The following is a 17,449-nucleotide window of genomic DNA, read 5'->3' as shown; positions in this document are numbered from 1 at the left end:
TGCCGCCTACTTCCCCCGCTGACTCGCGCCGCGGGCGGTGGCGCCCGTCCGGGGGGGGGGCGGGGGGGGAGCGGCCGGAGGCGGGGGTCGCGGGGCCGCACGGGGCGGTGCTGGGCGGGCGGGCGGGCGTTGGGCCCGCCCCGTCGGAATCCCTGGCCCGACTTCCTCCTGCCGAGGGCGGCCGACCCAGCTGGAGGAAGGGGCGGCGGCGGCAGCGGCGGCCACGATGAGCGCAGGCGACGCTGTGTGCACCGGCTGGCTCGTCAAGTCGCCCCCCGAGAGGAAACTGCAGCGCTACGTGAGTAGGGGCGCCACCCGCCCACCCTCGCGTCTTGGGGTCCCCGCCCGCGGGGTGGCCGCCGGGAGCCCCGGGCTTCTCTGCGCCCCAAACTCAACCGCTCCCAGCTTTCGGGGCTGCAGGCGAGGCCGATCCACCGAAAGCGAAATCGCACGTCGAGCCAGCGTCCCAGCGGCGGGCAGGGGCCCGGGGACTCTCGCTCGCGGGACCGGCTGCTCCGACCGCCGCTGACCCTAGAGGAGGAAGGCGGGTTGGGGCTGCAGCGCCGGGCTCGGTGCACGAGCGGCCAGAGAGAGAGACATCGCGAAAGAGTGCCCTGTCCCCGGAGAGGGGTGGCCCCGAGTCCCATTGCCCAGCGAGGAGGACAGGGCAGGGGGTAGGGAGAAGCACAGCGGGACCGGGCCTGCATTCCACTTGGACCGTAAGGAGTGCTCTCCCTTGTAGTTGTCATCGGACACTCCTATCTGGAACCTTCCACGGAGTGTAACTCGTTTCTCATGCTGTCTCTTCTCAGCTTTTTCTTTATGCTGACACGTCGCTTTTTTTCCTAGTACCAGCAGGAACCATGGACTTCTGCTAGTGTGCAATAAGGGAAGGACACATCTCCCTATCAGCACATCTTCCTACATAGTCCATTACCATTTTAAATGCACTGCGCACAGCTCAAACGTTCATTATCTCCATCAGCACCCTCTGCATAAGGTCTTAAAAACATTCCCCTTCAAGACTTGATTGCTACTGAATGTTCTTCATCCATTAGGAAGAACCACTTCAGTCCTCAGGGAGTTGCATATAAATAGATACCAGGGCTGGCTTTTTTTAGGCTGGGAGTAGCCTGATGGATCCATCTTGTTCAGAATTCCCAATTTCTCTGCAACTCCGGAGCAGGGTGCTAGCAACACACACACGCGCGCGCACACACACACACACACACACACACGCACACACACACACACACACACACTCATACACTCATACACTCATGTCTGCTCCGCTCCCCAGCAGCCCACCCACAAATCTCTTGTGTATGGCATCCTCCCAAACTGGTGTCCGAGTTGCAGCCAAGTTCCCCCACTGTTTTCGTTGCTACATTTATGAGGCACATACTGTGTGGAAGTGGAGGAGGTGGGATTAGAAAGAAAACTTGAAGCGTGGATGTATCCTTCTAGAAGGCGCCCCAGCAGCCTTTCTTGGTCATATTTAGGGCCCCTTCCCCACTTGACCCTACGCTAGACGGTATCCTTCTCTTAGGAGTCTTCAGGAAGGTGTTTCTTTTCTTTGTTTTTTAAATTGTTGTTGTTTGTTCTGCTGAGCAACAGTTTGCGGGAATGTTGTTCTATTCAGCATGCAGATGTCACAGATCCGATGTATACATTCCGAGATTTTTCAGCTGGCCTCCCAGTGTGCCCCTTCTTGATTCTTTTTGAGTCCCCAAGTCCGTAAACACAAGGTCCAATATTTCGCAGCCTCTGAATCACCCAGCTGCTTCCCTAAAAAACAGTGAAGCTGTTTTGCAGACTCATTGATATTCAAAGGAGGCAAGAGAAGAAAACCTGTGCCCCGCGATCCTTCTGGGCAGGTGAGGGTTTGTCACAGCGGGTGATACTTACCAGGCCGGCTTCAGGTGGTTTCCTTGTCGCCCTTTGGAATGGGAGACATTTTCAAGATTTATTAGATATTTTCAGAGTGTCCCCCTTTCTTTAGTAGATGAGGCAGAAAGATGGTGAACCTGGAGGGCGAAGTTTATGGACTATTTTTTCCCCCAGTCCTGTTTTGTATCTTGTCCTGTCCAAACTGGCTTAGGAAAGTTGATTAGTATTTCATCAACGTTGGGAAGGCGTGAGTGCATATACCTATTATCACACGTGCTTCATTCTTTTGGGGTGAACGGAGGTGTGGCAAGTGCGGACTTTGAACAGCTTCTAGGTAGGTGTTTGCGGCGTTGGGATGATGGAGTGGTGATAGAGAAGACTTAAGACACAAGAGTACCTAGATGTCATGTCATCAACACGCAAAGACGTAACCCTGGACCTTTTAGCCCAGGCTTGGGGATGTCTTTTCATTAGGGTCATAGCTTTAGTCCATGCTGTTTTGTTGAAAGGTGTCTGGAACATACACCTCAGAAAGAAAAGTCCCCTTCCTCTCATTTCTAAGTCCTGCAGGAACCACTGGTTGCCACTAGATGGCGATCGTGTGTCAGTTCAACGGGGTTATTATTCACAGTCAACTTTAATTAAGATCTTGTCATGTCCTTTTAATTGAGTGCCAGCTCTGAGCCAGGCCCTGTGTCACGGGCTGGAGATACAGAGGAAGAAAGACTTGCTCCCTGACCTCAATAACTCCACAATCTGCCATTTGTACCACAATCACATAACAAAGCGAGTTTGTCGCACAACCAGGGCAGTAACTCGGTTCTTTGCACTGCCAGGCCAACAAGCAGCACGCCTGTAATGTTTGTTAAATTACAAATGGAAGATGAGTCTGTTTTTAGTTAAGTCTTTCAGTCCAAGGTAAGCTTGTGCCTCACCCTCGACTCCGTGAGCCAAGGCAATCAGAAAGTTATTTCTATCACTGCTCTTTGAAAAGATAGTTGGTTCTTTTCTTTAGCCTTTTTTTTGTTTCACAAAATAATATAGGAATATATTGTCAAAATGTAACCTATCTAGGACTAAATAGAGTCACAAGTAAAAGGCCCTCTTTAATTTTCCTCCATATGCTACCTATTTGGTGCACCGCTCCTTATCCTACTCCCTTCCCTAGGGATAACAACTGTTAGCAGTTTAGTGAGTATCATCCTAGAAAAATTTCTACAAAAGATACAATTTTCTTTTTTGCACAAATGAGATCATGCTGTAAAATTGTCCACTAATATTCTTTTCTTTTTTTTTCACAACAATCCTGGACATGTCCAGGTTAGAGTATATAAATTTACTTCATTCTCTTCAACCAATGCTTAATCTTCCTTGTAATAGATGGAACATAATTTAACAATTTCTCTGTTGATGAGCATTTGCCTTTATTTTCTCAATTTTAAAGGATGCTCACGCAGCAATGGTAATACAATTATAATAACTGAAATTTACTGAATTGTGTGTATGTGCCAGGCACTATGCTAAGGACTTCACTTATTTTATCTCAGTCAGTCTTCAAAGCCACGCCAAGCGCCCAGGTACTGTTTTTATCTCTGCATACAAGTTCTTTGTGGCTATATAATTTGAAAATATTTTCTACTTCTATAGTTGTTGTTTTTTCATTGTATTTATTATATCTTTTCTAGAACAAAGATTTAAAAATTTTGATTAAATCCAATTTATCAAATGTTCTTTTATGGATTATGTTTTTAGTGTCAAATCTAAGAACTCTTTGCCTAGTCCTAGATCCTGAAGACTTTTCTCCTATGGTTTTTCCCCTAAAAGTTTTAGTTAGTTATTTCTTCTTCTTCTTCTTCTTCTTCTTCTTCTTCTTCTTCTTCTTCTTCTTCTTCTTCTCCTCCTCCTCCTCCTCCTCCTCCTCCTCCTCCCCCCCCTCCTCCTCCTCCTCCTCCTCCTCCCCCCCCCCCCCTCCTCCTCCTCCTCCTCCTCCTCCTCCTCCCCCCCCCCCCAGGATATTTTTTCATTGATTTTTAGAGAGAGTGGAAGGGAGGAAGGGAGAGAGAGAGAAACATCAATGGGAGAGAGACACATAGATTGGTTGCCTCCCGCACATGCCAGACCAGGGCTGGGGATGTGCCTGCAACCTAGGTACATGCCCTTCACTGGAATCGAACCTGGGACCCTTCAGTCTGCAGGCCGATGCTCTATCCACTGAGCCAAACTGGCTAGGGCTATTCTTATTTTTTTAAAAATCTGTATTGTTGAGAATATTACAGATGTCCACTCTTTCCCCTCCCATTGCCCCTCTCCATCTGGTTCCCGCCCCACTCCAGGCCTTCACCACCCTATTGTCTGTGACTATGGGTAATGCATATATGCATATAAGTTCTTTGGTTAATCTCTTCCCATTCCCCTCTCCCCCTTAAAAGTTTTATAATATTTTATATTTAGATCAGTGACATATTTGAGTTAAATTTTGTAAAAGCTGTGAGGTTGATGTTGTTCATTTTCTTGTAAAGCAATTTTATTTCTTCCAGTACCATTTATTGAATAGCCTGTACTTTTGGAACTTTGTTAAAAAGAATGAATTGGTCATACTAATGTAGGTCTGTGTATTCTCTAGTCTGTTACATTGATCTCTTCGTTCATTGATCTCATGACGATACATTTATAATAAACCTTGAAACCAGGCAGGTTTAGCCCTCCAACTTCACTTTTGAAAATTGTTTTAACTATTCTAGGCCCTTTGTCTTTTTATATCAATTTTAGAATTAATTTATTGTGCTCACTTTGGCAGCACATACTAGAATTAGTTTATCAGTTGATTTTTTATTTCCTAAAAACACTAAATTTATTCAGTAATCTAGTAAAAGTTGTGATCGTAAGTATCAATCAGTATAAAAGTACAAAACGGATTTGTAGATTTCTAATCTACTAATACAAAGTTCATGACTACATACATACAGTACATCTTACAGGGGAGGAGAGGTGGAAGGGGGAAAAGAAGATTGGTTGAGGTCTAATAATGATCCATATTATGTATATTCTACCACCAATACTACAGCCAAATTGGAGAGAGAGAGAGAGAGAGAGAGAGAAAGAGAAGGAGAACCATTTCAAAATAACTCAGGAGGAAGATGATAATGACTGGGACTCAACCCAACTCACTATGTAGTCTGTGCATATAGTGGCTTGGAGTTTTATCAGGTGATTTTTGTATATTAACCTTGTATTCTGCAACCTTGCTAACTCACTAATTCTAGTAGCCTTGTTTACAGTTAGAACCTGTGGTACTGTCTGTGCTACATAGAAATGTTGTCAGCAGTCATCCTTTATCCTGATCTTACGGGGAAAGCATTTAGTCTTTCACTTTTTTAAAATACATATTTTATTGATTTTTTTACAGAGAGGAATGGAGAGGGAGAGGAATAGAGAGTTAGAAACATCGATGAGAGAGAAACATCGATTCAGCTGCCTCTTACACACTCCCTACTGGGGATGTGCCCGTTACCAAGGTATATGCCCTTGACCGGAATCGAACCTGGGACCCTTCAGTCCACAGGCCGACGCTCTGTCCACTGAGCCAAACCGGTCAGGGCAGGGCAGTCTTTCACTTTTTTTTTTTTAAATATATTTTATTGATTTTTTACAGAGAGGAAGGAAGAGGGATAGAGAGTTAGAAACATTGATGAGAGAGAAACATCGATCAGCTGCCTCTTGCACACCCCCTACTGGGGATGTGCCCGCAACCAAGTTACGTGCCCTTGACCGGAATCGAACCTGGGACCCTTCAGTCCACAGGCCGATGCTCTATCCACTGAGCCAAACCGGTTTTGGCTAGTCTTTCACTTTTTAAGTATGTTTTCTGTAGGCAATTTGAAGGTGCTTTTTATCAAGTTCCCTAGTATTGCTAGTTTGCCGAGACTTTAAAAAAAATCATGAATTGGATTTTGTTAAATACCTTTCTGCGTCTATAAAAATACTGATGTGCTTTTTTTCTGTCCGTTACTATGGTGAATTATTCTGAAATTTGCATATTGAGCCAGCCTTGAACTTCTGGGATAAGCTCCACTGGGTTGTAATATATTATCCTTTGCATATACTCCTGGATTTAATTTGCTAATATTTTGGTGAGGACATTTATGTCTTTGTTTATGAAGTATACTGGTCTGTAGTTTTCCTCTTTTGTGTTATCTTTGACTGATTTTGATATTAGCATAATGCTCACCTCATAAAATGAATATTGGGAAATGTTCTTACCTCTTCTATTTTCTGAAAGATACTGTGCAGAATTGGTATTCCTTCTTCCTTAAATGTTTGATTAAAGTCACCATTTTAAAATATATTTTTATTGATTTCAGAGAGGAAGGAGAGGGATAGAGAGATAGAAACATCAATGATGAGAGAATCATTGACTGGCTGCCTCCTGCATGCCCCCTACCGGGGATCAAGCCCATAAAACAGGCATGTGCCCTTGACTGGAATCAAACCTGGGACCCTTTAGTCTGCAGGCTGATGCTCTATCCACTGAGCAATACCAGCCAGGGCCTAAAGTCACCACTTTTAACAAATGAAATATATTAGAAGTTTATTACAGCAGAGCCTTAATTTATTTTTAAAATTTTTCTTCAAGATTACTTTTTTAAATTGAATTTATTGGGTGACATTGGTTCACAAAAAAATTCACCATTGAAACTATCTGGACCTGCACTTTTTATTTTGTGAGACAGTTATTAACTATAATCTCTACTTCTTTAACAGATACAGAGCTATTCAGGTTATGCATAGCTTCTTTTTTTTTTGCATAGCTTCTTTAAAAAATATATTTTAATATGTTTTTCTTGATTTCAAAGAGAGTAAGGGAGAGGGAGAGAGAGAGAGAGATAGACACAGCAATGATGAGAGAATCATCAGATTGGCTGCCTCCTGCACACCCTCCTACTGGGGATTGACTCCAAAACCTGGGCATGTACCCTGACCTTGAATGAAACCATGACCTCCTGGTTCATAGGTCCACACTCAACCTCTGAGTCACACCGGCCAGGCTATCCATAGCTTCTTAAATGAGCTTTGGTAGATTTATGTTTTTCAAGGATTTTCTCTAATCCAGTTCTTGCATTTATTGTTCTAAAGATGTTTATTATATACCCTTATTATTCTTTTTTTTTAAGAAAACATACCTTCCAACTAGTTTTATTTTTTTATATATATATTTTATTGATTTTTTAAAAAAATATATTTTATTGATATTTTACAGAGAGGAAGGGAGAGGGATAGAGAGCTAGAAACATCGATGAGAGAGAAACATCGATCAGCTGCCTCCTGCACACCTCCCACTGGGGATGTGCCCGCAACCAAGGTACATGCCCTTGACCGGAATCGAACCGGGGACCCTTCAGTCCGCAGGCCGACGCTCTATCCACTGAGCCAAACCGGTTTCGGCATTTTATTGATTTTTTACAGAGAGGAAGAGAGAGGGATAGAGAGTTAGAAACATCGATGAGAGAGAGACATTGATCAGCTGCCTCCTGCACGCCCCCTACTGGGGATGTGCTCGCAACCCAGGTACATGCCCTTGACCGGAATCGAACCTGGGACCCTTCAGTCCGCAGGCCAACGCTCTATCCACTGAGCCAAACCGGTTAGGGCCCTTATTATTCTTTCAATGTCTGTAGAATCTGTAGTGATGCCTCCTCTTTCATTTCTGACACTGTAGTTTATTTCTTCTCTACTTTTTTTTCCTGAACAGTTTGGCTAGACTTTTATCAATTTCACTGATATCATCTAAGAACCAGCCTTTGGTTTCATTGATCTTCTCTATTGATTTTCTGCTTTAAATTTTATTGATTTATCTCTTATCTTTACTATTTACTTTCTTGTGATTGTTTTGGGGTTAATTGTCTCTCTTCTTTATCTAGTTTCTTTAGGTGGAAACTTAAATTACTGATTTGAGATCTTTCTTATTTTTCAACATAAGCATTTTTTTTCCAGTATAAGCATTTACTACTATAAACTTCCTTCTAAGCACTGCTTTAGGTGCATCCCACAAAATTTGATATACTGATCTATTATGTTTTCATTTTAATTCATTTAACATATTCTTTAATGTCCCTCTGAGATTTCCTGTTTGATCCAAGGATTGCTTAGAAGTATTTTTAATTTCCAAATATTGGGGGATTTTCTAGATTATCTTTCTGTTATTAATTTCTAGTTAAATTCCATTATGGTCTAAGAACAAACTGTATGAGTTCTATTCTTTAAAATTTGTTACATTTATATTATGACCCACAATATAGTTTCATTTGAATATTACATGTGCACTTGAAAAAAATGTGTATTATTTTTGTTGGGTGGAGTATTCTATAAATGCTACTTAATCATGTTGGTTGATAGTGCTTTTTAATTGAATTTATTGGCATGACATTGGTTAACAATATTATATAGGTCTCAGAGGTATAATTCTATAATACATCATCTGTACATTGTATTGTATATTCAATACCCCAAGTCAAGTCTTCCATCACCATTGATACCCCCTTTACCCTCTCTTACCTCCCCCCACCCCTTCACCTTTTTCATACAGCTCCCCTCTGACAGCTGTCACTCTATTCATTCTATTCTCTGTATCTATGAGTCTGTTTCTATTTTGTTTGTTTATTTTGTTCATTAGATTCCACATATAAGTAAAATCATATGGTATTTGTCTTTTTCTGACTGGCTTATTTCATTTAGCATAATTCTCTCCAGGCCCATCCATGCTATTGCAAAGGTAAGAAAGATGTCCTTCATTTTTACAGTGAGTAATATTCCCTTATGTAAATGTACTACAGCTTTTCCCCCCACTCATCTACTGATGGGCACTTGGGCTGTTTCCAAATCTTGGCTATTGTAAATAACACTGCAGTGAACATAGGGGTGCATATATTCTTTTGAATTAGTGTTTTGTGTTTCTTTGGATACATTCCCAGAAATGGAATCACTGAGTCATCATGTAGTTCCATTTTTAATTTTTTGAGATAATTCCATACTGCTTTCCATAGTGGCTGCACCAGTCTGCATTCTCATCAGCAGTGCATGAGGGTTCCCTTTTCTCCACATCCTCGCCACCACTTGTTATTGGTTGATTTATTGATGCTAGCTAGTCTGACAGGTGTGAGGTGACATCTCATTGTGGTTTAATTTGTGTTTCTCTGATGATGAGTGACATTGAGCATCTTTTCATACACCACACTAAAAAGTTTTTGCACAGCAAAGGAAACCATCAACAAAATGAAAAGACACGCCAAAACCGGTTTGGCTCAGTGGGTAGAGTGTCAGCCTGCAGACTGAAAGGTCCCAGGTTCAATTCCAGTCAAGGGCATGTACCTTGGTTGCGGGCACATCCCCAGTTGGAGGTGTGCAGGAGGCAGCTGATCGATGTTTCTCTCTCATCGATGTTTCTAACTCTCTATCCCTCTCCCTTCCTCTCTGTAAAATATTAATAAAATATTTAAAAAAAAATGAAAAGACACAAGGCACTGACTGAATGGGAGAACATATTTGCCAATGATAGTGTTGTTTAGTTCTTTTATATCCTATTTTTTCTGCTTATTTTTATTATCAATTACTGAGAGAGGAGTGTGAAAGTTTCCCTCCATAACTATGGACTTGTCCATTTCTCCTTTCAGTTCTATTTGGTTTTGCATCATGTATTTTGATGCTCTGTTGTTAGTTGAAGATATTTAGAATTATTAGGTTTTCTTGAATAATGGACTTTTTCATTATTTAATGTTTGTATTTATCCCTGATGCTGTGTGCTGGCATGGTATACCTTTTCTCATTCTTTTACTTCTAACTTAGATGTGTCTTTATATTTATTTTTTAAATATATTTTATTGATTTTTTACAGAGAGGAAGGGAGAGGGATAGAGAGTTAGAAACATCGATGAGAGAGAAACATCGATCAGCTGCCTCCTGCACACCCCCTACTGGGTATGTGCCCGCAATCAAGGTACATGCCCTTGACCGGAATCGAACCTGGGACCCTTCAGTCCGCAGGCCGATGCTCTATCCACCGAGCCAAACCGGTCAGGGCTGTCTTTATATTTAATGTGAGTTTCTTATACACAGCATATAGTTGGGTCTTGCTTTCTTATGCATTCCTATCCTCTTTATTTTAATTGGTGTATTAATTCATTCACATAAAATGTGATTTTTGAAATATTAAAATCTATCAATGCTAGCTGTTTTCTATTTGTTTTATCTGTTCTTTGTTTCTTTTGTTCTCTGTTTCTACCTCGTGAGGTTAATTGAGCCTTTTTTATTATTCTATTTTATCTCTACTATTAATTATCAAACATAAATTGTAAAATTTTTAGTAATTGCCCTGGAGCGTAAAATATACATCTTGAATTAATTGGAGTCTTCCTTTAAATAATATACCACTTCATGAGCAGTGTGAGGACCTTATAACAGTACATTCCCAATTCTATCCTTATGTTCTTTGGGCTATTATTGTTATGTATTTTATTTTTACATATGCTACAAACACATAATAGATTGCTATTAATTTTGCTTTAGACAATTATCTTTTGAAGCAATTAAAAATAAGGAAAAAATTGCCCTGACTGGTTTGGCTCAGTGAATAGAACGTCGGCCTGCGGACTGAAGGGTCCCGGGTTCGATTCCGGTCAAGGGCATGTGGCTTGGTTGCGGGCACATCCCCAGTAGGGGGTGTGCAGGAGCCAGCTGATCGATGTTCCTCTCTCATCGATGTTTCTGGCTCTCTATCCCTCTCCCTTCCTCTCTGTAGAAATCAATAAAATACATATTTTTTAAAAAATAAGGAAAAAATCAAATTTACTTTCCTTTGTTTATTCTATTTCTAGCATTCTTTATTTCTTTGTAGGTTCAAGTTTCTGTCTGGTGTCATATTCCTTCTGCCTAAAGAACTTCCTCTAATATTTCATGTGGTTTATGTCTGCTGGCAATGAATGTTCTTAGTATGATGGTTTGTCTGAGAATTATCCCTGTTTTGAAAATATTTTCACTGGGAATGAAATTCTGGGTTGACTTTTTTTTTCTTTCAGCACCTTAAAGATGTCAGTCTTTTGTCTTCTGTTTTCTACAGTATTTAGGATAGGGGCTGTTTGTCAAAGCTTCTCTCTCAATGTCTGCATGCCCTTCAACTTTAGGTCTTCCTTTTGTATTTTCAATCTACCATCTTGCTAGTTATCTCATTTATTCTTTCTTCAATTTTTCCTCTTTTCTGTCCTGTTTTGGATTACTTAAATTTTGTAATTCCATTTTATCTTCTATGTTGGCTATACCTCTTTTTTTTAGTGGCTGTGTTAGAGGGTTGGTATATATCTTTAACTGTTTATAGTCTACCTTAAAGGAACAATTTACTTTCAACTGGCAAGGACAATAGTACATCTTTAGATCTTGCCTCAGGACTATGAAGAGTGTGCAGCTCTCTGCCATAATCTAGTCTTTGAATATTTTATAAAATTCACCTATGAAGCCATCTGGTAGAGAGGGCTTTTATTTGTTGTGAGTTTTTATTATTTATTTATTTTTATTTTAAAAAAATATATTTTATTGATTTTTTACAGAGAGGAAGGGTGAGGGATAGAGAGTTAGAAACATCGATGAGAGAGAAACATCGATCAGCTGCCTCCTGCACACCCCCCACTGGGGATGTGCCCACAACCAAGGTCCATGCCCTTGACCAGAATCGAACCCGGGACCCTTCAGTCCGCAGGCCGACGCTCTATCCACTGAGCCAAACCAGTCAGGGCTTATTTTTATTTTTTACTACTGCTTCAGTTTCACTAGTTGTAATCTGTCTATTCAGATTCTCTGATTCTTCCTGATTTCAGTTTTAGAACATTGTATTATTCTAGGAATTTATCCATTTCATCCAGATTGTCCAATTTGTTGGTATATAGTTGCTTGTAATGTTTTCTTAACAGTCTTTTGTATTTCTGTGGTGTCAGTTGCTACTTCTCCTCTTTCATTTCTGATTTTATTTATTGGGGTCCTCTTTCTCTTTTTCTTGGTGAGTCTGGTTAAAGTTTTGTCAATCTTGTTTATCTTTTTAAAAAATCACCTCTTGGTTTCATTGATTTTTTTTTTTTTTGGTATGATTTTTTTTTAGACCCTATTTTGTTTCTGCTCTAATTTTTATTATTTCCTTTCTTTTACTCACTTTGGGCTTTGTTTGTACTTTTCTTATTTCCTTTAAGTGTAAAGTTAGATTGAGATTTTTCTTATTTCTTGAGGTAGGCCTGTAATGCTACGAATTTCCCTCTTAGGACTGCTTTCACTGTGTCCCATAAGATATTAGATTGTTTGCTCTAGCTGGTTTGGCTCAGTGGATAGAGCATCAGCCTGCACACTAAAGGGTCCTGGGTTCAATTCCAGTCAGGGGTACGTCCCCAGGTTGTGGGCTTGATCCCCAATAGGCAGCTGATCAATGATTCTCTCATCATTGATGTTTCTATTTCTCTCTCCCTCTCCCTTCCTCTCTGAAATTAATAAACATATATTAAAAAAAAGATATTGGGTTGTTGTGTTCTCATTTTCATTTGTTTCAAGGCATCTTTTGATTTCTTTCTTGATCTCATTGTTAGCTCATTCACTGTGTAGTAATGTTATTTACCCTCCATGTCTTTGTGTGTTTTTCAGTTTTCTTGCACTTGATTTCTAGTTTCATGTCATTATGGTCAGAGAACATGCTTGATATGATTTCAGTCTTCTTAAATTTATTAGGACTTATTGTGGGGTTGAGACTCCATGCTTCTCAAGCAGAACCTTTGCAGCTGAGATATCCCTTTAGTCTCACAGCTGCCATCTGTGGGGGTGGGGCCAGCCCTTTACGAGTCTTTGCCCTTCCTACCAGTCTTGATGGGGCTTCGTCTGTAAATCCTTGGTTATAAGACTTCCGTTCAGCTAATCTTTGGTTGGTTACTCAGGTTGATTTTTTTTTTTTTTTTTGTATTTAGTTGTAATTACACTTTGGTCCTGGGAGGAGGTGAGTGTACCTCCCACCTACTCCATTCCCATCTTGCATTTCTCCCCACCAAGCTTGCTTTTGAATTGGTATTCTGGTAGTGAGTGTGGTGACTTCCAGTGACTCATGCCCTTTCTGCTGTCACAGCCATCACTCCATAGACCAGAAGGCTGATGTGGGGATTTGATCAGTTGCCAGGGATGTCTGTTCCAATTACACATTCGAGAACTGGAGAAATGGCCATAGACCCACTGTGAAATGGAATTAGGTCAAAACTCCATTTATCAATTGACCTCCCTAAAATACTCTTTTCAGGAGATATAGTGTTATAGTGGAGCTGCGTCAGTGAAAGGATCACACACGGGAAATCCACTACATCGTTCTGTCTTTCTATGCTTTTGTATTTCTCCTTTTACATAAAGACAAGGAAATTCTGGTATCTCAACCTCGCTGAATATAGTCATGATTTAGCCTAATGTTTCAGACAGGCAAACTGTTTGAGCTAACATTAAATTTAGAATCTCTATACCCATCTCAATACATTTAGCTTGATCCAATATTATATTCTGTCTTTCTTGGCCTAACATTCTTAGAACGCATTCCTACATATTCCAATGGTTGTTTCTGTTTTGTTTTTTAGAACTTAATCTTTTTTTTTTTTAAAAAAATGTTTTATTTATTTCAAAGAGAGGAAGGGAGAGTGAGCGAAACATCAGAAACATCGATGAGAGAGAAACATCGATTGGCTGCCTCCTGCTGGGGATCTGCAACCTGGGCACGTGCCCAGACTGGGAATCCAACTGTAACCTCCTAGTTCATGGAACAATGCTCAACCAACTGAGCCACACTGGCCGGGCGATATTCTAGTGTTTTGTTTTTGTTTTTTCATGTATTTTATTGATTTTTTACAGAGAGGAAGGGAGAGGGATAGAGAGTTAGAAACATTGATGAGAAAGAAACTTCGACCAGCTGCCTCCTGCACACTCCCTACTGGGGATGTGCCCGCAACCAAGGTACATGCCCTTGACCGGAATCGAACCTGGGACCCTTGAGTCTGCAGGCCGATGCTCTATCCACTGAGCCAAACCGGTTAGGGCAGTGGTCGGCAAACTGCGGCTCATGAGCCGCGGTTTGCCGCTCTGTTGACTAATGAGTTTGCCGACCACTGGGATAGGGGCTTAATCACAAGGAACAACAGCAGCCTGTAATTATTGGAATCGAGAGTCTAGGTCAGTGGTCGGCAAACTCATTAGTCAACAGAGCGGCAAACCTTGGTTTTTATTTACTTAAATTTTTTTGTTAATCCTCACCTGAGGCTATTTTTCCATTGCTTTTCAAAGAGAATAGAAGGGAGGGAGGGAGTGGGGGGGAGAGAGAAAGAAAGAAGTGGGGGGACATCAATGTGAAAGAGACACATTGACTGGTTGCTTCATGGGGAGCAAACTGGCAACCGACCTACGTGCCCTTGGCCTGCCCTTGACCAGGAATCAAACCTGCCACCCTTCAATGTGCAGGCTGACACTCTAACCACTGCACACACTGACCAGGGCTTTTGTTTGTTTGTTTGTTAATCCTCACCCGAGGATATTTTCCCATTGATTTTTAGAAAGAGTGGAAGAGAGAGGGAAGGACAGAGAGAAATATCAGTGTGAGAGAAACACATCGATTGGTTGCCTCCTGCACACGCCAGACCAGGGCCCCGGCGGGGAGGAGCCTGCAACTGAGGTACATGCCCTTGACCGGAATTGAACCTGAGACCCTTTGGTCTGCAGGCCGACGCTCTAACCACTGAGCAAGGGCTCCAATGGTGTGTGTGTTTTTTTAATACATTCCCATTGATTTCAGAGATGAAGGGGGAGAGAGAGAGAGAGAGAGAGAGAAAGAAACATCAATGGTGAGAGAGAATCACCAACCGGCTGCCTCCTGCACGCCCTCTATTGGGGATCAAGCATGCAACCCGGGCATGTGCCCTTGCCCAGAATCGAACCCGGGACCCTTCAGTCCACAGGCCGATGCTCTATCCACTTAGCTAAACCAGCTAGGGCTCCAATGGTTTTTAAAGACAGCTTTATTGAGGCACATACACACACACACATGCACACACGCATACATGCACACGCACACACGTGTGCTTTAGAAGTCATCTATTGTACATATACACTGAGTGGCCAGGTTATTTTGATCTCTGAATGCATAATAATCTGGCCACTCAGTGTGTGTGTGTGTGTGTGTGTGTGTGTGTGTATTAGAGGCCCGGTGCATGAATTTGTGCACAGGTGGGGTCCAGCCAGCCTGGCCAGGGGGAGGGGACATGGGCAGTTGGCCGGCCTGCCTGCTGGTCGAACTCCTGGTCGAGGGGACAATTTGCATATTAGCCTTTTATTATATAGGATTGCCACTGAGTGGCCAGATTATTATGTGTTCAGAGATCATAATAATCTGGCCACTCAGTGTATAGTTGGGTGCTTTTTAGTAAATCTATTGCTATGCAAGCATTACAACAGTACAGTTTTAGACCATTTCTACCCCCTCAAAAATTTCCTTGGCCTATTTGCAGTCAATCCCCACTCCCTCTTCTAGCCCCAGGAAAGAGCTAATCTGTTTTCTGTCTCTCTAGATTTGCATTTTCTGATAATTTCATAAAAGGGAATAATAGAATATATGGTGTTTAGGGTCTTCTTTACCTTATCCTTGACCACACAAGAGCCAGTACTCTGTCTGAAAGTGGACCTTGAGGCCATTGATTTGAGACCTTTCTTACTGTCTAATATAGGCAGTTAGTGCTATGAAAAAATTTTAAAATATATATTTTATGTTGATAGTATTATAGATATCTCCCATTTAGTGCTATGAATTTCTCCCTTGGCACTGCTTTAGTGGCATTCCACAAATTCTGGTATGTTGTGTTTTCATTTCTATTTACTTCAAGATATTTTCCAATTTCCCTTGTTATTTCTTCTGTGACCTATGTGTTATATTTGGTTTTTAGTTCTAATTTCATTTCATTGTGGTTAAACAACATACTTCGTATGATTTTCATCTTTGTAAATTTGTTGAGACTTGACCTAGCATATGGTCTATCTTGGTAAGTGTTCTGTGTGCACTTGAAAAAGAATGTACATTTTGTTGTTGTTGGGTGGAGCATTCTATAAATATCAATTAGGTCAAGTTGGTTAGTCGTGTTATTCAGTTCTATATCCTTGTTTATTTCCTTCTGTCTTCTTGATTTACCAATTACCGAGAGAGGGCTATTGAAATTTCAGATCATAACTGGATTTGTCTATTTCACCTTGAAGTTTTACCAGTTTTTGCTTAATATATTTTGAAGCTCTGTCAAGAGTTCCATACACAGCCCTAACCGGTTTGGCTCAGTGGATAGAGCGTCGGCCTGCGGACTGAAGGGTCCCAGGTTCGATTCCGGTCAAGGGCATGTACCTTGGTTGCGGGCACATCCCCAGTAGGGGCAGTGCAGGAGACAGCTGATCGATGTTTCTCTCTCATCGATGTTTCTAACTCTCTGTCCCTCTCCCTTCCTCTCTGTAGAAAATCAATTAAAAAAAAAAAGAGTTCCATACACAATAAGCATAACTAATGGACAAAGACAGTAGGGGGGTGAGGGCATGTGCGGGGGGGGGGGGTGGAGGGTGTGGGAGCGGCCACGAGAGGTCAATGTCTCTGAAAACAGAGACATATGTAATACTTTAAACAGTAAAGAAAAAATTACATTTAAAAAAAGAGTTCCATACACAGTTAGGATTGTTATTTTATCTTGCTGAAATAGCCATGCCAGCATTATGAAACCACCTTATTTATTTCTGGTACTGTTCTTTGCTCTGTATTCTACTTTGTCTGTTATGCAAGGTCATTGTAAAGGTTTATTTTCTAGGACTAGTTTTGGCACCAAACACACGTATCAGTCAGGCTTCAGACAGGAAAACAGAAGCCACACTAAGCATTCAACAGAGATAATTCAATAGCGTGTGTGGTTTACACAGGTGTTAGAAAGCTGAGAGAGCAAAAATAGGGCAACCAAATATTAGTAACTACAGAAACCAGCTACTATTGTAAGGACTCAAGCATTAGGGTGAAGGATAGCATGACCAGAACCTAGGAGCTTGGACGTGGGGGTCCTTGTAGCCGTGGATCTATTGCTCCAACTTCTAAAGAGAAGGGTGCTATGCAGTTCGCGCTGGTGCCTCAGAGGGGTCCTACTGAAGGAAGCTGGCAGCTGGAGCTGGTGCTGTCTTCTGCCACTGGAGAGATGCAGTTGGATGTTGAGAGTCCCTTCTCCCGTTTTCTTGCCTTGGAATCAGTCTTCTACCAGTGTTTCCCATGAGCAGAACTTAACAGGAAGACAGCCAGCAAGAGAGAGTCTTAGAATTGTGTTTGGTGGAGTCCCAGTCCCAGAATTAGAGGAGGCTGCACAGGGGTGATCTCAGGGTTGAGAAACAATAGAAACACTGGGGATAGCCTGTGACGTATTCTCTAGGTCCCAACATTTTTTCTCCTACTTATCCTGGGGTCCTTTTGCTCACTGTTCGGAGAGAATTTCTCAGGTCCAGCTGT

At 41.6% G+C, this 17,449-nt stretch overlaps 1 protein-coding gene across 1 annotated transcript in view; it reads left to right on the top strand.

Moving 5' to 3' along the window:
• Nucleotides 1–206: 206 nt before the first annotated feature.
• Nucleotides 207–17,449, top strand: part of GAB3 (GRB2 associated binding protein 3) — a gene marked incomplete at its 3' end in the record, with an annotated part of 81,935 nt that continues 64,692 nt past the window's right edge. The window contains exon 1 of the mRNA XM_080652941.1: nt 207–298. Within this exon, the coding sequence (XP_080509067.1) occupies nt 227–298 (72 nt within the window). The 5' untranslated portion in view covers nt 207–226. The remainder of the gene's footprint in view (nt 299–17,449) is intronic.

This window comes from Plecotus auritus, assembly GCF_963455305.1.
Source record: "Plecotus auritus genome assembly, chromosome: X".
In the NCBI taxonomy this organism is placed as follows: Eukaryota; Metazoa; Chordata; class Mammalia; order Chiroptera; family Vespertilionidae; genus Plecotus; species Plecotus auritus.
The sequence above is the reverse complement of the archived record's forward strand: the minus strand, read 5'-3'. Positions and strand labels throughout refer to the sequence as shown.